General features: G+C 37.5%; 1 protein-coding gene across 1 annotated transcript; it reads left to right on the top strand.

The window, feature by feature from the left end:
• The first annotated feature begins 5,467 nt into the window (after positions 1 to 5,467).
• On the top strand, positions 5,468 to 8,745 carry LOC131042318 (polyphenol oxidase I, chloroplastic). The gene is made up of 2 exons (XM_057975673.2): positions 5,468 to 6,541; positions 7,654 to 8,745. Exons 1-2 carry the CDS (start codon positions 5,628 to 5,630, stop codon positions 8,495 to 8,497), a joined length of 1,758 nt encoding a protein of 585 aa, XP_057831656.2. The 5' UTR covers positions 5,468 to 5,627; the 3' UTR covers positions 8,498 to 8,745.
• The last annotated feature ends 15,397 nt before the right edge of the window (positions 8,746 to 24,142 follow it).

The raw sequence follows: 24,142 nt of genomic DNA, 5'->3' as shown, positions 1-24,142 counted from the left end.
GCCCATGCATAATATGTCTCTACTCCTTTGGAATCCAATTAGGAATAGATGCAATTTGAGACACCATAAATTCCGTCTTTTTGTGGGCTATCTGGGAACCAAAGATTGCCCAGTATAGATCCAAGATATCCAATGTATTATTTATCTCTTCTTTAAAATTTTGCAAAAAAGGCAAGCTATCATCTACAAAAAGTGAATTAATGACAACCTTACTATGAGGAATATTTATTCTTGTGATAAGTTTATTACAAAATTAGCTACTTCAAGAAGATAACCCAAAGCATCAATAATGAGCATGGATAAAAATGAAGATAAAGGACATCCTTGTCTAATGGACCATTGTAGCTCAAATCATGTTGTCAAGGAGTTATTGACTATGATTTGAGCATTAGCATTTTGGAACTACATGAGTACATGCTTTTGTAATTTAGGCCAGAAACCAAACCAATGTAGCATCTTGAGAATGAAATCCTAGTAGATGTTGTCATAAGCTTTATCAAAGTCAAGTTTAACCAGCAATACATTTTGGCCCAATTGTTGAGCCCATTCTAGAGTCTCCTAGGCAAGCATAAGGTTGTCAAAAAAATATCTTCCTTTAATGAATCTAGTTTGTTTTGGTCTAACAATTTTGTGGACCACGAGTTTGATCCGAACAACCAATGCTTTTTCTATATTTTTATAGGAAGTGTTCAATAAAGTAATTGGTTTGCAACCAACAATGGTGTTTTGTGGGCTATCTGGGAACCAAAGATTGCACAATATAGATCCAAAATATCCAATGTATTATTTAGCTCTTCTTTAGAATTTTGCAAAAAACACAAGCTATCATCTACAAAATGTGAATTAATGACAACCTTACTATGAGGAATATTTATTCTTGTGATAATTTTATTATGATTAGCTACTTCAAGAAGATAACCCAAAGCATCAACAATGAGCATGTATAAAAATGAAGATAAAGGATATCCATGTCTAATGGACCATTGTAGTTTAAATTGTGTAGTCAAGGAGTTATTGACTATGATTTGAGCATTGGCATTTTGGAAATACATGCATACATGCTTTTGTAATTTAGGCCTGAAACCCAACCAATGTAGAATCTTGAGAATGAAATCCTAGTAGATACTGTAATAAGCTTTATCAAAGTCAAGTTTAACCAGCAATACATTTTGGCCCGATTGTTTAGCCCATTCAAGAGTCTCCCATGCAAGCATAAGGTTGTCCAAAAAAAATCTACCTTTAATGAATCTAGTTTGTTTTGGTCTAACAATTCCTTGGACCACGAGTTTGATCCGAACAACCAATGCTTTTTCTATATTTTTGTAGGAAGTGTTCAATAAACTAATTGGTTTGCAATCAACAATGGTGTTTTCATTCTTTCCCTTAGGAATAATCTTGATTAGCCCTTTATTAATGTCAGGTCCTAAAGAACCTTTATGAAAAGCTTCCAAATATAGTATATAGAAATCCTCTTTAATGTGTTTCCATATTAGTTGATAGAACTAACCTGGAAGCCTATCAAGAACTGCGCTTTTTATAAGGTTTCTTAGAAAAAAGAACCCTTTCAATATCTTCCAAGGAAAGAATGCTATCCAAATATAGGCCATATCTTAGGTCAATTTTATTAGGAATATATTCCTTGAAAATCTCTTCTAGTGCTTATTGTACATCAATCCAATTCTTTTTGGAAAAGTTTTTTATGAAAGTTATGGAATACAATATAGATATTAGCAGGGTCAGTATGTGAACCCAACTCATCTGATATGGCACTGATTCACTCTTTTTGATGTTTATAATTAAGATATTGGAAAAAGAAATTAGACTGTCTATTTCCTTCCTTAAGCCAATGAAGTCTGGCTCTAATCTTCGTACCTTGGCCTTTGTAATTTTCTATTTTTTGTAGTTGAGATTCAATTATATCAATAGATGTTTAAATCTATTTATCATTGGGATCGACATTTAACAACTTTCTAGCATGCTCATGATTTCAATGTAAGGATTTCTCTCTATGTTTTCATCTCCACGCCATTCTATGTCCAAAATATTGAAGGTAACTCACACAATGGTTCAATGCAAGGCACCAACATTAAATCCAAGAATCTCCCAAGTTTAGGAATAGACTCCCAATTTTTTATTAAAGCATTAACACATTTAAAGTTCTTAAGATTAGAAGTATTAAGTTTGTATGGGAGTTGAGATGGAAAACTTTCATTTTGAGATGTGGAGAAAGAGCATAAAATAGGAAAATGCTCGGAAAGGATAGTAGAATAATCCACAAGCACACCATCCTCAGAGGAAGACTTTTCCAAATGGAGATTATGTGATAAGTAAAACCTATCCAGTCTGTTGATCTTCCTATCAATACCAAATCTATAATTTGACCAAGTAAACCAATTGTTAGCATTGTTTGTAAATTCTTATGGATGGGATCCATCCCTCCAATTAAGTTATGACAATAAAACCATTTGTAAAATTCTTCATTGTAAAGTTTGCAATAGTTGAACCAACTTCGGTCTTTATGGTTCTCTACCATATCAAAATCCCCTCCCAACACTCAATCTGCATTAGGAAGGTTATTGGCCATCCAATTCAAAGGATAGATCCAATCTTAGGACCATGAGGGGCATATATAGAGTAGAAACAAATTGTTAGGATAACCGGTGAACAACTAAGAGGGGGGGTGAATTAGTTGTCAACAGATTATACAACTTTAGCACACAAAACCTTTTACCAGAATGCATAAACCAAATACCAGAATAGAAGATATAACAATTAAGCATAAACATAAATCGCAGAACAATGACCAAACATCCATAACACATAACACCATGATTTGTACGTGGAAAACTTGGTAAAGGGAAAAACCACGGTGGGAAGCCTACTCACAATCCGATAATACTTCTGCAACAAGTATGTGATTACAATAAGAGGGGCTACACATGCAGGAAGGCCAACAACCTAGAGTACATTGCTCATCACAAAAGGAGCCTCACTGACTACAAAATAAGTCCAGACTACAATCCGGAAAGATGAATGAACTGCAAGAATAACATCTCCGATGTTTGAGTACAGTTCTGGTTAAGCTCGATACCGGAGGTCTTAAACCTCTTTTACAAACCCAATTCAATCACCTATGATCGACCAAAACCTCTGCATATGATTATAACTTTCTTTGCACACAGATAGTCCCGTAACCCACATACCATTATCAACAAAGAGGTCTTACATCATATCTATACCAACTCGGGACCTAAACAATTATGATGGCCACCTAAAAGATAATACAATAGATCCATTACATAATCCCACAAACCAATGATAAACCAAGTCGGCCTAAGACCGAAACAACATAAACCAAACAATAAATCCAACCGGTGAGGCATCGGGAGCATCAACCAACACATTACATAAACCAGTCCATAACCTAACAAAATAACACCGGACCCAAAATAGGTCACCATAAGCTAAATAAAACACCACGAACAACTGGAACATGAACATGATAACCATCAGTATGTCCTGATAACCTTCTAGAAGTCGCACCAACACCACTTATCAGATTCATCAAAAGATCTTCAACAAAGCGCTGCTGGTAAAACACTTATCGGTAACCAAAAGGCTTACTAGAATAAATGATAGCATCCAGATCATCAAATCCTGAACCAAATAAATGTGATACACATAAGGAATACATGAATAACCAATCCAAACCAATTCCAATAGTCGGACCAAAACTAGAGACAAATCTCCAGATCAACATCAAAGACCAACCACTCTACCGAAAGTCGGTAGACAACAAAACAGCTAGTGTTGACATCAATAAAAAACATCAATGCAACACATAATTAATTCCTCCAAATTGCCAACACAAATAGGCTATCCATTGATAAAGGTGAGAACCCAAACATAACTATGAGAAGGATCCACCACTACCATCTCTATGTGAAGTATGAAAGAAAGTGGATTCCTTCCATAATTTGAATAGAGAGAAGTCACGGTGGCTATTGCTTAATTTGACCTCTTGCAAGAACAATGCATCTAATTTTGATTCCAACAAGTTCTCTTTAACTCTAATTTTTTGTTGTGGGAGGGAAAGCCCTCTAACATTCCATGATAATATTTTACAATTCATGATGATCTGGTAATAATATTATCGTCTTCTTGTGGCAACACTTCAGAGCTATTAGAGAGAGAGAGAGACAAAATGTTCCTGATTTCGATGCTTCTCCAACACTAAAGATGGCGATCTTGATCTTTGCCGAGTGTTTCAAGGAGTTGAGAGAGAAAACCTATTAGGAGACTTTTGAGAAGTAGGTGAATGAGGATGAGATGAAATCTCGAAGAATGCTGAGAGTTGCTAGTAGAAATGGAAGGTTCCCTCCTTTTTCTCACAACTTCCCATTCATCTGACATGCTAGCATCTTTGTATGGCACTGAGCTACTATTAGGCAAAATTGAAGAAAGTTGAGGAATACAAGTAGGAGGAGAACTGTCAATAGGAAGGATGAAGCGACAGTGTTTATGACCTCTACCATGGGGGAAAATCAATTTTGACAATTTTTTAGACGGACATAAATGACGAATTTGAAACTGATTTGATAGATCTAATCTCACTAGTTTTGGACTTCTGCTTTATCTCACTTGATTCATCCTTCTATACTCTACCTTGAGAATTTAAACTTTTTTTAAAAACATTTAAAATGTTATTGTTATGTTGATAAGCAACGTGTTCTTTGAACTAAGCTCCCTAAAAACATGTATAAAAGATTTGTAAGAACGAGGATGTAAATTCTAATTCATTTTAATACATTAAATCAATATATTTTGTTACTGGATATATAGATTCTCGTTGGCACAACTGGACGATAGACTTTGTAATAGTGGCTTTCCTTATCTGACCGGTACAATTTCCACACAAAATATCCGTCGTCCCCATCCCCACCTTCATCTCGTGCTTCAAAATCTGTAAAATTTGTCTGCCATTAACGGGGACCACTGATTCAAAGAGTACGAGAGTTTAAGGTCGGCACAGCTGGATGATAAGCTTGTGATAGGACGTTTAGTTAGCTGCATAGCCAATTCCCTTGTCAGTGGCATTAATTATCTGATGTACTGCTTCTGCAAAATTTAATATCATCCCTTCATCTCGTGCTTTGACAGTCCCGTGTCTATGCAGCCGACAGAATGGCTGCTACATTTACTATTTACTATTTAAGTATTTTTATAAATAGCAAATAGTCCATTCTGTCGACTTTATAGTAATTGCGCCTCTCCCTCTCCTCTTTCCGCGGAAATATGAACTGGATAGGTTTAAGCTGACTTGTGGATTGTATGGTGTGAAGGGTCACCTTATATTCTCTTATCTTCTTGGAAATAAAGACAAGCTAAATCAGTTTTTATTCAATTTTTTTTGCTTGAAAGTTTTGACAAATCTATTTTGTGCATATGCTGAAATCATTACATTCGTAAGCCCGTGAATACCCATTTACATCTTTCTAAATTTCTTAAGTTTTTGTTTTCAAGGTGTTTAGGTAATACTAAGTTTTTGCCTTGGAAAAACAATTATATATAGAGGATAGAAAGCCTTTACTTGTAAGTTCATAAGAGCAATAGAGTTTGGGTAGGCGATGGAGAGCGCAATGATAGCTTCGCCAAGATTCTCGCATGCACGCAGCACAAATCAATGGCTTCCATTAGATTTGAAGCCCCAGGTTTTATGTCCAGGCAAAGTGAGGAAAACTCATGGTTCTGGCACAAAGAATTTAGCATCAATGCGTGTTCGTTGTGAGAATAGAGAAGACGGTCGCTTGGAAATCGACCGCCGTCAGTTGCTGTTATCTTCGTCGACATTGGGCGTTTCGGTTCTAACGAGCGGGAAGGCCATGGCGATGCCATATCCGGCTCCTGATCTGTCTAAGTGTACGTACCCAACTGATCTTCCGACTTGCGCAACGGTAGAAGGTGGGTGCTGTCCTCCATTCAAGGAGGGAGAAACTGCCGTGGACTTCAAATTTCCGACGTCCATGCCTATGAGGACGCGTAAAGCGGCGCATCTGGCCGACGCAGAGTTAATCTCGAAGTACGATAAGGCACTGACGTTAATGAAGAAGCTCCCATTAGATGATCCTCGGAGTTTTCTCCAGCAAGGCAGAGTGCACTGCGCATATTGCAACGGGGGCTACAAGGTGGGATCAGATACCGTGCAGGTTCACAAGTCATGGTTTTTTGCGCCTTTCCATCGCTGGTATATGTATTTCTACGAGCGCATTTTGGCAACTCTCATCGAAGACGATACCTTTGCGCTGCCATTCTGGAACTGGGACACCGAGGAAGGGATGTCGATTCCCCCCATGTTCACCAACAAGTGCAGCTCCTTATACGACAATAACAGGGATCCATGTCACCAGCCTCCCATCCGTCTCAATCTGGCGGACGTAACCAGCTGTGACTCAGGCGATGTGAGTGCCAACTATGCTAACATCTATAGCCACATGGTGTCTGGTGCGGGAACGGCAGAGCTCTTCCACGGTGCGGCAATTCGGTGAGTTAAATTTATCAATGTTTGGATTCACATTTTCATGATTTATCATCAGAAATTCTTTTAGCTTTTAAGAATTCTCTTAGCTTCTGTTAATTCTATTAAACCATTGAATTTTTCTTAAATTTATTGTTAAAACTAACTAATATATATGTTATTTTATTTAAAAACTAATTATAATTTTTAATTCTAATCTTAATTTTAATTATAATCTTAAAATTAATTGTCACAAATAAATATATTTTATATTTTAAAGTTTAATGGTATTCTAATGCCTAACCTTATCAAAAACTATTACCATAATAGAATCCTAACTAGACCCTATTCCTAGCCCTAAATGAACCCTAGCAATAACCTTACCCTTTTTGAATCCCAAGTGTAGGCCATTACCCTAATAGAATCTTAACCCAAACCCTAATTGAATGATAACTATAACTAAACCCTATTCCTAACCTTAAATGTATCTTAACCCTAAACCCTTCTTGAACTCCAATTGTAAGCTTAATGACAAGCTTTAAGCTTTATTGCTGGTATTAGGATTCAATCTGAATTAAGATTCAATGTTACCCATTATATTAAGGTCAGAATTAATGTTTTATTACCATTCAAATTAGTCCCTAATTACAGTTAAATTAGGGTAACAAGTTTAATGACAAGCTTTAAGCTTTATTGCTGGCATTAAGGTTCAATCTGAATTAAGATTCAATGTTACCCATTATATTAAGGTCAGAATTAATGTTTTATTACCATTCAAATTAGTCCCTAATTTAATTGTAAATTAGGGTAAAAATTTATTTGTGATGAAAAACAACGAAGGCTAAAACATTTTAATATTCAATATCCCTGTACACGTTGGCACTAATGATACGTTTGTAACAGAGTAACTTTGATATTCATTCTTCAAGTGAACTTCTTGTAATTCGTGGCCGCTAACAATGTTCTATGTAGGTTATTACACCAAAAACATTCACTGAATTAGTGGCAAAGTGTACAGGCTATATTGAATATTAAAATTTATTTGTGGTTCACAATTAGAATTAGAGTTCAATTAGACATAAGATTCAATTAGAAATAGAAATGACAAGCTTTAACATTAATACTGGTTGAACTGTCAGGTACAACGCCGGAACGAATACATTGTCGGCGGGAGCGCTGGAATCCTCTCCTCATAATCTTGGGCACCGCTGGAGTGGCACTCCCGGTAACCCAAACCGTGAAGACATGGGCAGCTTATACTCGGCAGGCAAAGATCCTCTGTTCTATACCCATCACTCCAATGTGGACCGCATGTGGTACCTCTGGAACAACACATTGGGCAACAAAAACTACGATGACAAAGATCTTATGGAGACCCCGTTCCTGTTTTACGATGAGAATAAGCAGCTTGTAAAAGTTAAAGCCGGCGACTGTTATGATACAACCAAGCTGAGGTACATATACCAGGATCTAGAGCTTCCCTGGTTGAAGCAGGGGCGGTCGTTGAAGAAGGCTGGAAAGCTGATTCCTAAGCCTAAAACATCCACCTTTGAAAAGGCTGTCGGTGACAAGGCCAAGAACCTGTCGTCTCCTTTGACCTTTAAGGTTGAGAGGCCGAACAAGAGTCCTGGTAAAGGGCAGGTGGAGGTTCTTAAGATTGAGGGAGTGGAGACTGACAGAAAGGTGTTTTCAGCGTTCGAAATTTTCATAAATTATCCCGAGGCCACCACTACCACTCCCTTCAACAGCCCTCATTATGCGGGCGCCTTTACTACTATTGGGCACGGCATCATGACAGAAGGATCTATGATGTCAACGACTACTAAGGAGAGTTTCAAGATTGGGATTTCTGAGACGCTGGAAGATTTGGGCATACAGAATGACGATGAAATACTCGTTACGCTCGTCCCAAAGTCTTCCAAAGATCTGGCTACGTCTCCCATTACCTTTACTTCCATAACGATTGAAAATGTTAGCAAGTAATTATCACCTGGTCAGTAGAAGAGGATTACTGCCCTTTCTACTTTCTTCATATTGCAGTATTATATTAGTTAGTATATTAGTCAGTAGTATATTCGAGGAATATTAGTAAGTAGATGTTATGTCATGATTTCTAATCACTTTGTATCAAGAAGTTGACGTGTGGACATTTTACTTTAACAATGTGATTCCAGTTTAATAATAAAGATATTTTTCTGTGTCGAACAGTATCCACTGTTTTTTAATTTTAAGATGTAATAGTTTTTCTGTTAGTATAATTGTGTCTTTTTATTACTAGGATAAGGTCAAAAAGTATACATAAGTGTCCCCTGATACCTAACTAAAGATGTTCTAGTAACTGTCCACTCAAATTAGCCAGTACTTGTGGACAAATGTCCCAATAGTTTTGCACAAATGTTCCAATAGTGGTGTACAAATGTTCCAATAGTGGTGCACAAATAGGTCAATTATGAACAAAAAATTACAAAAAATGATAGGCTATTGATACAAAATAAATTTATTAATGGTGTTTTCACCATGACGGCTATGAGGAAATGGCAGCTATTGGCACTCTTCCCCTATTGGTCCTCTTATTGTTAGAATTCATCAGTCTTGTGTGGGCTGGTTATGACAATGGTTCTTGGTGGATAATGGTTCTTTTATGTCGTGCTCCTTAAAATTATTTGTTGTTATCTTCATATTTGCAGCACCTTTTTTGGACTGTTTTGTTTATGTGCTTTTTATTTCAACTTTCTTCATAAGAAAGAAAAGAAAAGTATATTAGCATAGTATATCTTAGATCTTTATTCTAGGTGATATTATATATCACGGTGATTAGTTTTTATAGATAGGATTTTTATATGAGTTCTAATAGTTTCCTTACATGAAATGTTGAATTTGACATTGATATATTCCTAAAAAAAAAAAATCTAGTGTTTATCTTTATTCATTAGGATTTCAAATATGATAATTTTACTAGTTATTTTTTACCTCACATTTTATTAGTTTTTTCTTTTGGCAGAAATACTTATCTATTCATTGCATTCTACTAAGAATTAAAATGTTAGAAAAAATATCTTATAGTTTGTGTTAAATTTTTATTTTATATGTTTATAAAAATATCATTTTCCTTTCTTTTTATTGGTTCATTTTGAAAACAGTCAGTGTAAATTTTTTTTTTCAAAAAAAAAACTATATTTATTGAAGCCAATATTAGCAATATTAAAATTTTCAATAACATTAATAGTGTCCCTTATGTCATGTGCTGTGACTTATTGTACAATCTATTAAAATCATATCTATTGAGCTAGGTCAGAAAGATTGTCTTTATTTCATTAGATGAAAAATCATTTTCCTTTTTTTCTATTGGTTCAATTTGAAAACAATCTGTAAAAATTATTTTTCCAAAAAAAAAAATATGTTCAAAATTAGCAATATTAAATTTTTCAATAACATTAATACTGTTGCATTTGTCATATTCTCTAACTTATTAGACAATCCATTAAAATCATATCTATACAGTTGGGTTAGAAAGATATTGTCTTTACTATTTTATTAAATGAAAATCTGACCTGAGAAAATTTGAGAGGATGTTGTTTAAAATATTAGGTAGCTCTCATAAGTGTCTTCCATTGAAATTTGTCGACTCATTTATGACACAATTTTTTCTGCCACAAATTCCAAACATAGTGCTCGTGACTTCCATGCCCCTGTTAGCTCCATTACCAATTGGTTTTGCTTGTGTTCATGGTGCAACAATTCCAATCACAGGGACACGCATCAATCTTGCAAGGAGTTTAGGAGTAGCTGTAGTCTATGGCCACCTGCCCTGGGATGACTAGTGCATATTTTGGGTTGGCCCATTTGTTGGAGCACTTGCAACAACAGCATACCGTGAATACATTTTAAGGGCATCACATATAAAGGCCTTGGGACCCTTCCTCAGAAACACCCCAATCTAATCCTCCTGAAGCCACCTTTTCCAAGCTATATTTGTCATCTGAGCCACAAAAAAAATGTGAATAAATTATTTTCTGGATTGGTTTTCAGTTGTTAAAAGCTGGTTTTATTACTTGAAACAAAATGTCCAGTTCTTTATTGTTATGCAGCAGCAGGGTTTGTGTAAGATTATTGTTTTTCCTTAATTGTAAGTTTGAAAGATCTTTGAGATAGCAGCCGTGTCTGTTCCTCTATGGTCTACGAATTTGTAATTATTCTGCTTGCTTAATAAAAAAACACAGTTACAAATTCCCAGTTATGGATCCCTCCACCATGCTCATTTATAACAGAATAGATGGCCAACGTTCAACTCCCTTACACCATTTTTTGGGCAGTTTTTTTTTTTTCATGAATCTTCAACCAACTCTTTTCCTAACTTTGATGTTGCATAAAAAGCAATCTGCAATTTTTTGCTCTGTTTTTTTTGTCTAGATTGCAAGCAAGGTAAGTTTTCTCCTTTTAACCTCTTGGCATTGAGTTGTCATTGATGTCAACCGGTATTGCAGGCTGCTACCGGTAGGGTTTGTCACCCTAGTATGAAGAAGATTGAACCGACATAAGGAAGATTGACAAGTAGGTATTGGGACTGTGAGTGACATTATAGGCTGGCTATTTGTTGGTGATAATGTTTATGATAAAGAGGTAGAATGACAAAGAGATCACAAACCACCAAAGGTGAAGTTGTGCTACCAATGTAGTGTGCACTATCGGTTAGCAGAAGGGTCAGTGCAAGAAGATGAGTCCACTTTTTGGCCAAAAAGTGGAAGTGTTTTCAATATAAAAGATAGCCCTCTAAGTGTACTTTCCAAATATATAATTTATTTTAATACCCACATAATAAATAATAACTTTTTAAATGGAGTTCTAAAAACTATGTTTTAAAAATGCCTGTTTTAGGACCATACCATGCATGTGTACGACCCACACTTTTTGACACAATTAAAATTATTTTCTCAAACCGTTTTGGGAAATGGTTTGTAACACACTGAATATTGATGAGCATATTTTTCTGTATTTTTTTTTCTAATATTTTTTTTTTAATTAATTTTTTAATGGCCGTAATTATCTTTTTAAAAATTTGACGTGTACGACCCACATAATTTGATATAAACTTAACATTTTTTGATTTTTTTTTTTTTTAAATACAAAAAAATTTTGTGTAGATTGATGACATATAATTTTTTTTCCAAAATTCTTTAATATAAAAAAGTTATTAAATTAACAAAATTAGTTAATATTTCAAATTTATGGACCTGATTTAGTATAAATTAAATGAAAAATAGTTAAAATAATTAATTTTTAAATAAATTTACATATTTAGAATCTAGACAGTATAATCTGAAATGGGTTTTAATTTCGTATAAAAATTCTCTGATTAGAGGTGTGTAAACTATTTCTGAAGTTCATATTTGTGCTTTCATTCATGGAGATTTGAATTTGCAAGTCCATGTCTCAGGTGTGGCCATCCCAGGCCTATCCCGGGCCTAATCCCGAGCCAAGTGGCGGGTTGTGGAATCAACTTCCACAAAACGGGCCCCCGTTTTCAAACAAGGGCGGCTTGTGGAAAAAAAAGGAAAAATGCCATTTAGAAACGGGGGCCTGCTTTTAAACAAAACGGGGGCCCGTTTTTAAAAACGGGCCCCCGTTTCTAAAATACGGGCCCCCGTTTTGTTTAAAAGCGGGCCCCCGTTTTAGAACAAAATGGGGGCCCATTTTTTTTTGCTTCGAACCCCTGTTACCTTTCGGCTTGGGAGCTCGAAGCACAAACGGGCCCCCATTTTTTGAAAACGGGCCCCCGTTTATAAGAGCACATTTTCCAACGTGAGGACTTCCACGAATTTGTGACTCATTACCTTGCACTTGCCCAGAAGGAGAAGGTCTCACCAGTAAAGGCTTGTGCCGGTATGAATTTGTTGTATGTTCGAGTTTAAACCGACCTTTTGTCAGTGAGCTGAGTGTATGCCGATGTGATGCCACATGGAGCTGAGGTGGCAAGCACGCAGAAGTCGGTGAAGTATCTACCAATATGGTTGTTGGAGTGGTTAGTCGACATTAAATGAAATAGCCACAAATCACGAGTTGATAATAGATCAATTCGGCTCAAGGAAGAAGGAATGACAGAGAAAAGCCAGAAAGTTGTTGGTGCTTGGATCAAAGCAAGAAAATCAAATTGCAAGAGGACCTCGAGAATGAAACAGTTGGGTCATAAATGAGTCGACAAATTTCAAGGCTGCAAATCATGGTCGGGTTTGTTATTTTTGGCAAACACACTTTGGACAAGATGGAAAACGCGTGATGGCTTATTCCTCCAATGTAGGTGTGCGATCCAAGGTGGATCCGATCAGATTGGATGCAAATTTGGTCGGCAGAAGGAAACCCTAGCCACCCTCTGTTTGAATTGTTTTTTTGGTAGGAAAGCTTGAATTTAAATATTGTGACCTAAGATAGATAGTGTCGTTACTGAAGAGTGAAGGAGAGTGTGAAATTATTGTCTGAGAGCCAAAGAGATAAACACTTGAAGTGTTTATGAGTGAAGACTGTACAGGTAAGGAGAAGCAGGGTAAACTGGTGTAAGGAATAAACCGATAGAGTGAGCATAGAATGCATAGGTGAAAAAATGAAGGAAGCAATATCTGATAGAGAGTAACCAAGTGTGATTTGAATTCAGCAGAATAGAGGGAGAGAAGATTAAGCAGAGTTAGAACCGGTTAAGTTGCAGTGTGTATTGAGTTGATACAAACCGGTAAGTTAGAAACCGGTAGTGCAAAACTTTGAAGGGCTGCAAAACTTCATTTACAACAAGGATCTCATTTGTATATTTGAGTTTTCATATTATTTTCACTGAGTAGGTGCTTAGTGCAGGGGATGTAGCTCCTTTAGGTTGTAGCCTATAAATTGTGTAGGGGTTGGTTCTCCTTTGAGTTGGTACTCATAAATCAGGGGCTGGTGCTCCTTGGGTTGTGTTGTGACGTATTCACACATCGCCCCATTACAAATGAGGACCCCTACTTTTTTTCATTTTGTGGGGTTTTGCTTTCTAGGTTTTAGAGTTTTGTCTGTTAGCCTTTGCTTTTCGAGTATCGCCAAGAGGATCGTCGGAGTGCACGCTTTGCTTAAGTCAGGGAGTGGTTGAGCAACTTCGGCTAAGATATGGAAGGAATGAATCAAAGATCTAGCCTAGGACAAAGTCAAGCCAGTTTGAGGGTGAATTGAGCCTAGAATGGGAATTTTGCTCTTCACCCTTCCAAAGGGTCCAAGGCGAAATTCATGTAAAACCCTATTTTTCACAAAAATGGAGCTATATCTCAACCTAAAGGAGAAATTTGCATGATCATGAGGAAAGGAGGCCTAATGAAGTTTGTCCAAGGTATGAGGAGGAGAAAGTATGTGAGAAATTGGCTCAAAAGGTGAATTTCGCTCCTGACCCTTCCAAAGGGTCCAAAGCGAAATTCATATTTCCTCTATTTTGCTTCTTAGCTTGACCAAGTTAGGAGCTTCTAAGGCATGGTTTGGTAGGTTTTGATACATATTTGCCTTGAAGAGGAATTTTTGGACCTCAAGATGATGAAAGCTAGCCTCAAATGAGGATTTTGCTCCTGACCCTTCCAAAGGGTCTAGAGCAAAAATCTTTCTAGCTCTCATTTCCTTTCAAATTTTGACTAAGTGTTAGTTTCTAAGGCATGTTGGGGAATGAATTGGTATGTTCTTGCCTTGAAATGGAGTTGGATGATTTTGAAGATCAAGATTTTAGCCTAAAATAGAATTTTGCTCCTGACCCTTCCAAAGGGTCCATAGCGAAATTCATCATAAACTTCATTTGCTACCTTGTTTGAGATTGAAACCTTGTTCCTTAGGTGGAAAATGATCTAAGTTTTCTTCTTGAGGTTGTTTGAAGTTGGATAAGTGAGTGATCAAGTCTAGAATGAGATTTTCGCTCCTGACCCTTCCAAAGGGTCCAGAGAGCGAAAAACACTAAAACCATCCTTTTCTCCAAATTTTGTGCTAAGTCAGGCCTAGACTAGGGTGAGAAAAACTATTTGGAATGCCTTGGAAATGCATTTGACCATCAAAAGTGTGAATTTTGAGCTAAAATAAGAATTTCGCTCTTGACCCTTCCAGAGGGTCCAGAGCGAAATCCTGGATAGGTCCTGTCCCTAGCTAGGTTTTTGAGCGAATTTGACTTTTTAAGCCTTGTGAAGATCAAACCAATCTTGCCAAGTTGGGAAATGGATTCAATGTGAGGGAGTCTGGGTGAATTGAGGTAAAGAAAGTGTAAAATGAAACCTAAAGAAGGAATTTCGCTCCTGACCCTTCCAGAGGGGCCAGGGCAAAATTCCCATTATCACCTAATTTGCCCATGTGAGAAATTAAAAGGATGGATCCCTAGACTTTGTTGGACTAAAACAAGCATATGCTCACCTTCCAGAGGATTTTGAAGTCAAAAAATGGAGTAATTGAGGCCTAACCAAGAAAATTTGCTCCTGACCCTTCCAGAGGGTCCAGGGCGAAATCTTTTGAAACTCCTATTTTGCACCTTGTTTGGGCCAGGCGAGGAGCTGGTTATGAGGTAACATTGAGAAGAGGTCCAAGTTTGGAAAAATAGCAAATTTCGCTCCTGACCCTTCCAGAGGGTCCAGGGCGAAATTCTTATAGGGCCTGTCCCTGGAAAGAATCTTGAACAAACTTCATTTTGATGTCTTCTTGTTGATGATTTAAGGTATAAAATGCTATGTTAGAATAAATATATTATGTGTCTTTAATCATCTTATGGTTTGTCTTGCAAATGAAAGAAGACCAGGCCAGATCAAGGATGACCTCCACAAGACCAGGCTAGGGCAAGGACGACCACTTCCAGTCTAGCATCATCGAGGACGACCACTTCCGGTCCAGCATCATCAAGGACAACATCTTCCAATCCAGCATTTGAAGGAAAGGTACACCATCCATCTAGCACATCAAAGACAAAGGAGGTTAAAGCAAGGGTTCGTTGAAGAAGCAGACAGTTTCGGAAGAGTTAATTAAAGTTAGCTTCTTAGCATCATTAAATTGAGCATCTACCTAGTTACAAGTGTCAAATAACGTGGCATCCCAGTCATCACTCCTCTAGTCAGATTGGTCCACCTCAGCGTGTCCAGATTCAATGTACCTGACTCATTGGAGATGGCACAAACTTCGATGTACCTACCCCGGTTATCCATTGGTTGAATATTCTAGAGAAGACATGTGTCCAAATAATGCAATTATTTCATTGGCCAGAATTGAGTTGTTGTAACAAACCCTAATTAGGGTTTTCATTGTAAAATCTCGGCCATTGATCTCAAGTTGATCTGAGCCATTGAATTGTATTGAAGGCACTATATAAGCCCTGACTCCTCATTTGTAAAGGTTAATAGATAATAGTTAGTCAATAGTTAGAAGGTGAATAGTTAGAAATAGTGAATAGTCAGTTGATAGAATAGCAATTAAAGTAGAATAGAAAGAGAAGGCAAAGATTGTTGCCAAGATGTTGTTGTAAAAGACTTGTAAAACTTCATTGAAGAAATGGTGAAATTTATGGGTCGATTCAACAATTTGCGTGGTCTCTATACTTCTCATATTTGATTTCATGTTATTAGATGAGTGGAAGAAATGTGTTTGATTGATGGTGAAAATCGTATATCCACACTACTAGCAGTTTGTTGATTGTAGACTTGCCTTGTGTAGTCAACTAGAATCATTCAGTTTAAGCTTAACTTCAATTATCGCTTCTTCACTGATATGTATCAGCCTGATGGTGTCTATGCCTGCAACGATGATCTAAACATCATAAAGTTTTCCTCTGAAGATCGCACTAACCTTGTGGAGATGGTCCTGGGATGTCAAAACAGGACTTAGTTAGAATTTCTTCAAAGATCATTCATTGCTCCTACATTCTTATTGTCAGAATTAGATCCTTTCCTCGCCCTCATCCTTTTTTCCTTTTTTATCAATAAATCTAGGCTAGTGAAATCCTGTGTTCCAACAATATTCAAAGCAAATTAGACGTTTAGTCATCAAGTGCAAGTCCCCTTGTGATTCTAGCAAAATCACATCATACCACAAAGAGCTTATCCATGAGTTCAGAACCTACATATAAGAACCTTGGAGTTGCCTCGACTGATCCTTCGACAAGATCTTCAACAGTTGAGAAACTTTGCTCAAGAGAGGATAAGGTACCTTTAGGTATTTTATTTTGTGTTGGCATGTGCATGAAAAACACATCAACAAAAATGGCGCTAGAGGGAGGACTGAGCATTTAAATGTCTGATCTTATCAAGACACATCGCATTTGAAGAAATTATCTTAAGGCCTTTTACCCTCCTCCTGCACTCAACAGAATTGGCGCTAGAAGGAGGGCATGATCGCAATGAATGCCTAAACAACTAGACTTCAGATTATATCAATTCATGTTTACAGGAGTAATCTTAAAGAATTTTTTTTACCCTCTTCCACGCTTGACAGAATTGAAGCAGAAGAAAGGTGAGCGAATACAAACTCTTGAATCCAAGGAAGATCAGTGGAAAGCCTTTTCTCAAACACTCGACGGAAGTGATACAAAGAAGGAAGGTGATTGCTGGGTTGTCAGTTGGACTTGCGAAAACAAGGAAGCAAGCTGGAACCAGTTGAACGTTCAAGTTGAATCTGAGATATTCAAGATCTCCCTTAAAACCAAAAAAGTAAAAACCAGAAAATCCAAAAGTGAAAAAATAAAAAATAAAAAATAAAAAAAAATAAAAAAATCAAAAAGAAAAGATTTCTCATGCAGCGGCGACAGTTTCATGAGGAGCAACAAGTTGATTTTCCTCAGCTTTGGTGGAGATTAGATACACAGCTTTATCTGTGCAGATTGTCTGAGTTTGCAAGGCCAGGGCAGTGTCGAGTTCACAAGACAGAGGAACATGATGAAATGCATTGCTTGAAGTACTTATCAAGGATGGAATCGACAATGTAGGGAAAAATATTCTTTTGGGATGTCCCTAGGCCAGAAACAGAAGAAGGCAGCTTCAGTGTCCGAGAGAGAAAGGATCCTCTTCTAAGCTTCTTGTGGATGATCAAGAGTCAGCTCATTTTGAATGGTGAAATGCGTTCAGAGAACACATTACTATCATTGTGGTGTAGAATTCACAACTGAATTACTTGCTCAGTATGTGAAATGGCTATCAATCAAGTCAGAAACCAGTTTGGAATGCCAACTTTGTCTGAGGAAGAATGTTTTATGAACAGATTTTGGGGTGCACATCTCGCAGCCGAATTCAGGAGAACCTATGAACAAGACATTGCTCCAGCATCTGATTGTGAGAAGGATCAGTTGTACGTTGATGATACAAATGCACCTGAGGAGCAATGTACTACAGTGGATAGCTCGCCATGCCTTGCACCTGGAAAGGAATACCATGAAATAAAAGTTGAAGAATCAGTTGAGAATACTTGAACAGAGATAAAGGAAGATCTAGGAGTTGAACAAGCAATCCAAGAATAAGAGGACTCATTTCTTGAAGAATTCTCATTTATACTACAAAAGGAGATCCTTGAGAGTGAAATACAAGAGGTCTCAAATGGCATTCTTAAAGAGGACAATCAAGTTAACATATTGAATGAAGAATTACAGATCATCATAAGTGAGCCCAGGTATGAAGAACAATTCAAAGGGGTGCTTAAAGATTTCATCATCATCATGCTATTTGAGGAAGCATTGAAAGATCTCATGGAACAAGTAAAAATGGAATCACAGTCAAAATTTTTTCAAGACAAACAAGTTATGGTGAGTGATGTGATCCATCATCAATTGAGACCTCCCGAGACTATGCATGAAGGAGAAAGGCCACCAGAGATTATATTTGATCAACTTGAAAATCAATCCCTCAAGGAGACTCTCATTTTTGAGGATATGCTAACAAAATTTCATGAAGATGTCTGGTTTATGCAAGATATCTTTGTGAAAACAGAGAATGTTGAGCTATTCAAAGGGGCGTTGAGCTTGTTTCAAGAGGAACTTCCTAATCAAGATCAACACACTGTGGATGCTCGTGGAATAGTTCATCATCAATGGTGACCTCCTGAAGCAGCTGGTGATCTCGCTTCCGACAATGCAGTGCCATTTGAGCCTGAAATATGCCAGGTTGTCTCTTTCCTTAATCCTAGCCTTGAAAGTTATTATGATTTTCATTATGGGGATTTTGGGAAAAGAACTTGCATCTGGATGGATCATGGTCCTAACGAATTACCTCAATTGATCATTTTGAGTTAAAACTTGCTTGAGTATGAGAAATGCATGGTGAGAGTTTGCTTTTATGTGTTTAAGGATGAATTTTCCCAACTGAGAACCATTACGTTTTCCATGCTCTTGTTGCATAACCTGAGAAATCATGTGAAGTCATGTATATATTTTTCTTCTTTGAGTCGTGTTGAGTCTAGGAGTCTTGTATATAGGTTTAGAGTAGGTTTTCCTTTTGTTTGTTTTAAGCTTAGAGGTTTTTAAGCCTTGTTCTTAATTTGCCTTGAGTCATTTGGCTCATGATCCTGAGTGGCTCAGGTAGTTTAGTTGTTTGCTTTCTTTAGATAGTTTGCTTTTTGGTGTGTTCTTTAGCTTTGTTTGCTTTTGGGTTCGGTCTATCAGTCATCTATTTAGTTTAGGTGTCTTGAGTGGGAGCCTCCATTCGTGAGAAAGGTGTCTGTGTTGTTTCTCACACACTGGCAATATCCTGGATCTTATGTTAAACTTATTTCATAGATATCTATTCATGAAGCGCTTAGAATCCGAGGTTGTTTCTCTCTAGCTTTATCATCTGATCAGGACCTGTATTTGACTTGGAAGGGAATCATTTTCTGTATCTTGATACTGACATCTGTTGATTACTATATCTTCACACATTAATAAACTCTGATTCATTATGGTTTTCAGGCAAAGCTGTGATTGGTGAAAAATCTAAAATCTGACTTTAGCGCCATTGCAATCCTCAAACCCTAGTAAGTTTCACTGCTTATGAGCCAAAGGAATTGACGAAATGAAAAAAGCAATATCAAAAGGAAAAAATGAGAAAATGAAAGAGAAATTTTTTTTAAAAATGAAATGAAATGAAATACCTAAATTGGCTAATGGGAATATACGGATAACTCCATCGAGGCTATGGACGTTCAACTGGCAATGGAGAAATGTGTGTGAGCTTGCAGTGATAACCTCGTCGGGACTATGGACGTCTGACTGGCAGCGAGGCTCTATCCAGGATGCTTTTGAGGTTTAGATAAACTACGTAGCTAATCACAGGGGAACCTGGAGATCATAATTGTCTTGTTGAGAGGAATGAATACACTTGCACACACATGCGTAATCAAAGACTAAGTATTTTGATCTGGTTAGGGATTCTTCTTCTTCTTTGAGTATACTTTCTAGTCACCTGATAAGTTGGGTTGAATCTTCCGGAGCTTCTAAGTGCCAATTGAGTCTTTATCTCTGAAATGTTCAGGAACATTTATTCAAGGTGGCGCTAGATGTTGTAACGTATTCACACATCGCCCCATTGCAAATGGGGACCCCAACTTTTTTCATTTTGTGGGGTTTTGCTTTCTAGGTTTTAGAGTTTTGTTTGTTAGCCTTTGCTTTTCGAGTGTCGCCAAGGGGATCGCCGGAGAGCATGCTTTGCTTAAGTGAGGGAGTGGTTGAGCAACTTCGGCTAAGATATGGAAGGAATGAATCAAAGATCTAGCCTAGGACAAAGTCAAGCCAGTTTGAGGGCGAATTGAGCCTAGAATGGGAATTTCGCTCCTGACCCTTCCAAAGGGTCCAGGGTGAAATTCATGTAAAACCCTATTTTTTGCAAAACTGGAGCCATATCTCAACCTAAAGGAGAAATTTGCATGATCATGATGAAAGGAGGCCTAAGGAAGTTTGTCCAAGGTATGAGGAGGAGAAAGTATGTGAGAAATTGGCTCAAAAGGTGAATTTCGCTCCTGACCCTTCCAAAGGGTCCAGAGCGAAATTCATATTTCCTCTATTTTGCTTCTTAGCTTGACCAAGTTAGGAGCTTCTATGGCATGGTTGGGTAGGTTTTGATACATATTTTCCTTGAAGAGGAATTTTTGGACCTCAAGATGATGAAAGCTAGCCTCAAATGAGGTTTTTTCTCCTGACCCTTCCAAAGGGTCCAGAGCGAAAATCTTTGTAGCTCTCATTTCCTTTAAAATTTTGACTAAGTGATAGTTTCTAGGGCATGTTGGGGAATGAATTGGTATGTTCTTGCCTTGAGATGGAGTTGGATGATTTTGAAGAGCAAGATTTTAGCCTAAAAGAGAATTTCGCTCCTGACCCTTCCAAAGGGTCCAGAGAGAAATTCATCATAAACTTCATTTGCTACCTTGTTTGAGATTGAAACCTTGTTCCTTAGGTGGAAAATTATCTAAATTTTCTTCTTGAGGTGGTTTGTAGTTGGATAAGTGAGTGATCAAGCCTAGAATGAGATTTTCACTCCTGACCCTTCCAAAGGGTCTAGAGCCAAAAACACTAAAACCATCCTTTTCTCCAAATTTTGTGCTAAGTCGGGCGTAGACTAGGGTGAGAAAAACTATTTGGAATGCCTTGGAAAGATGTTTGACCATCAAAAGTGTGAATTTTGAGCTAAAATGAGAATTTCGCTCCTGACCCTTCCAGAGGGTCCAAAGCGAAATCCTGGATAGGTCCTGTCCCTGGCTAGGTTTTTGAGTGAATTTGACTTTTTAAGCCTTGTGAAGATCAAACCAATGTTGCCAAGTTGGGAAATGGATTCAATGTGAGGGAGTCTAGGTGAATTGAGGTAAAGAAAGTGTAAAATGAAACCTAAAGAAGGAATTTCGCTCCTTACCCTTCCAAAGGGTCCAGGGCGAAATTCCCATTATCACCTAATTTGCCCATGTGAGAAGTTAAAAGGATGGATCCCCAGACTTTGTTGGACTAAAACAAGCATATGCTCACCTTCCCGAGGATTTTGAAGTCAAAAAATGGAGTAATTGAGGCCTAACCAAGAAAATTTGCTCCTGACCCTTCCAGAGGGTCCAGGGCGAAATCTTTTGAAACTCCTATTTTGCACCTTGTTTGGGCCAAGCGAGGAGCTGGTTATGAGGTAACATTGAGAAGAGGTCCAAGTTTGGAAAAATAGCAAATTTCGCTCCTGACCCTTCCAGAGGGTCCAGGGCGAAATTCTTATAGGGCCTGTCCCTGGAAAGAATCTTGAACAAACTTCATTTTGATGTCTTCTTGTTGATGATTTAAGGTATAAAATGCTATGTTAGAATAAATATATTATGTGTCTTTAATCATCTTATGGTTTGTCTTGCAAATGAAAGAAGACCAGGCCAGATCAAGGATGACCTCCACAAGACCAGGCTAGGGTAAGGACGACCACTTCCAGTCCAGCATCATCGAGGATGACCACTTCCGGTCCAGCATCATCAAGGACAACATCTTCCAATCCAGCATTTGAAGGAAAGGTACACCATCCATCTAGCACATCAAAGACAAAGGAGGTTAAAGCAAGGGTTCGTTGAAGAAGCAGACAGTTTCGGAAGAGTTAATTAAAGTTAGCTTCTTAGCATCATTAAATTGAGCATCTACCAAGTTAAAAGTGTCAGATAAGGTGGCATCCCAGTCATCACTCCTCTAGTCAGATTGGTCCACCTCAGCGTGTCCAAATTCAATGTACCTGACTTATTGGAGATGACACAAACTTTGATGTACCTACCCCAGTTATCCATTGGTCAAATATTCCAGAGAAGACATGTGTCCAAATAATGCACTTATTTCATTGGCCAGAATTGAGTTGTTGTAACAAACCCTAATTAGGGTTTTCATTGTAAAATCTCGGCCATTGATCTCAAGTTGATATGAGCCATTGAATTGTATTAAAGGCAATATATAAGCCCTGGCTCCTCATTTGTAAAGTTTAATAGATAATAGTTAGTCAGTAGTTAGAAGGTGAATAGTTAGAAATAGTGAATAGTCAGTTGATAAAATAGCAATTAAAGTAGAATAGAAAGAGAAGGCAAAGATTGTTTCCAAGATGTTGTTGTAAAAGACTTGTAAAACTTCATTGAAGAAATGGTGAAATTTATGGGTCGATTCAACAAATTGCATGGTCTCTATACTTCTCATATTTGATTTCATGTTATCAGATGAGTGGAAGAAATGTGTTTGATTGATGGTGAAATTCGTATATCCACACTACTAGCAGTTTGTTGATTGCAGACTTGCCTTGTGTAGTCAACTGGAATCATTTAGTTTAAGCTTAACTTCAATTATCGCTTCTTCATTGATATGCATCAGCCTGACGGTGTCTATGCCTGTAGCGATGATCTGAACATCGTAAAGTTTTCCTCCGAATATTGCACTAACCTTGTGGAGATGGTCCTAGGATGTCAAAACAAGACATAGTTAGAATTTCATTAAAGATCATTCATTTCTCCTACATTCTTAGTTTTAGAATTAGATCCTTTCCTCACCCTCATCCTTTTTTCCATTTTTTCAAAAAATCTAGGCTAGTGAAATCCTGTGTTCTAGCAATATTCAAAGCAAATTAGACGTTTAGTCATTAAGTGTAAGTCCCCTTGTGATTCCAGCAAAATCACATCATACCACAAAGAGCTTATCCATGAGTAGAGAACCTACATATAAGAACCTTAGAGTTGCCTCGACTGATCCTTCGGCGAGATCTTCAGCAGTCAGGAAACTTTTCTCAAGAGAGGATAAAGCACATTTAGGTATTTTATTTTGTGTTCGCATGTGCATGAAAAACACATCAATAGGTTGGTGCCCTAAAATTTGTATTCAGATCTTTTCATTGTGAGACTGGATTGGGGCAGAAGATCTCCAAGAGCTATTCTCACCGAGGTTTTTGCCACATTGGGTTTTCCTCATACAACTGGTGTTATGTATTGCATATTCATGTGTGTGACTTTGGTAACTAGTCTGCATCTTGTGTATCTCACATTGAACCAGTATAACTTTGATTAAGCAAAAACTGTTTAAATCAATGATTCACCCCCCTCTTAGTGATCCATTGTGTCGAACAATTGGTATCAAAGCCTAGGTACCCTATTTTGTCAAAGTGTTCTCTAGCTTGTGTAGATCTTGTTAAGTGTTCACAATGGCAAGAAATGAATCGACCTCCTCAAAAGCCCCTATGTTTGATGGTGTTAACTATGCCTTTTGGAGAAGAGGAATGGAAACATATTTGTCCTCTCTAGGTTGTGATGTATGGATGTTGGTTGTAAATGGGTATACAGTCCCTAATAATCCCCCTACTGATCGAGATGCTAAGAAGGAATATGAGAACAATGCTAAAGCTAAAAATGCCATTCTTAGTGGGTTATCTGATAATGAGTTTGTTAAAGTCATGCACTGCTCCTCTGCCAAAGAAACTTGGGATAAGTTGCAGAGGATATTTGAAGGCGATGCTAAAGTCAAGGAAGCCAAGTTACAGACATTGAGAGCACATTTTGAGGGTTTGAAGATGAGAGATGAAGAGAATATTGTTGACTATCTCCAAAGGATTGATGAAACAACAAACACCATTAGAGGGCTTGGAGAAGAAATAAAAGATGAGGTGGTAGTAAAGAAAGTACTTAGATCCCTCACACCTAAGTATGATACAAAGGTTTCAGCAA

Source organism: Cryptomeria japonica, chromosome 5, assembly GCF_030272615.1.
Source record: "Cryptomeria japonica chromosome 5, Sugi_1.0, whole genome shotgun sequence".
In the NCBI taxonomy this organism is placed as follows: domain Eukaryota; kingdom Viridiplantae; phylum Streptophyta; class Pinopsida; order Cupressales; family Cupressaceae; genus Cryptomeria; species Cryptomeria japonica.
Note: the sequence above shows the minus strand (reverse complement) of the source record. Positions and strands in the feature narration are given on the sequence as shown.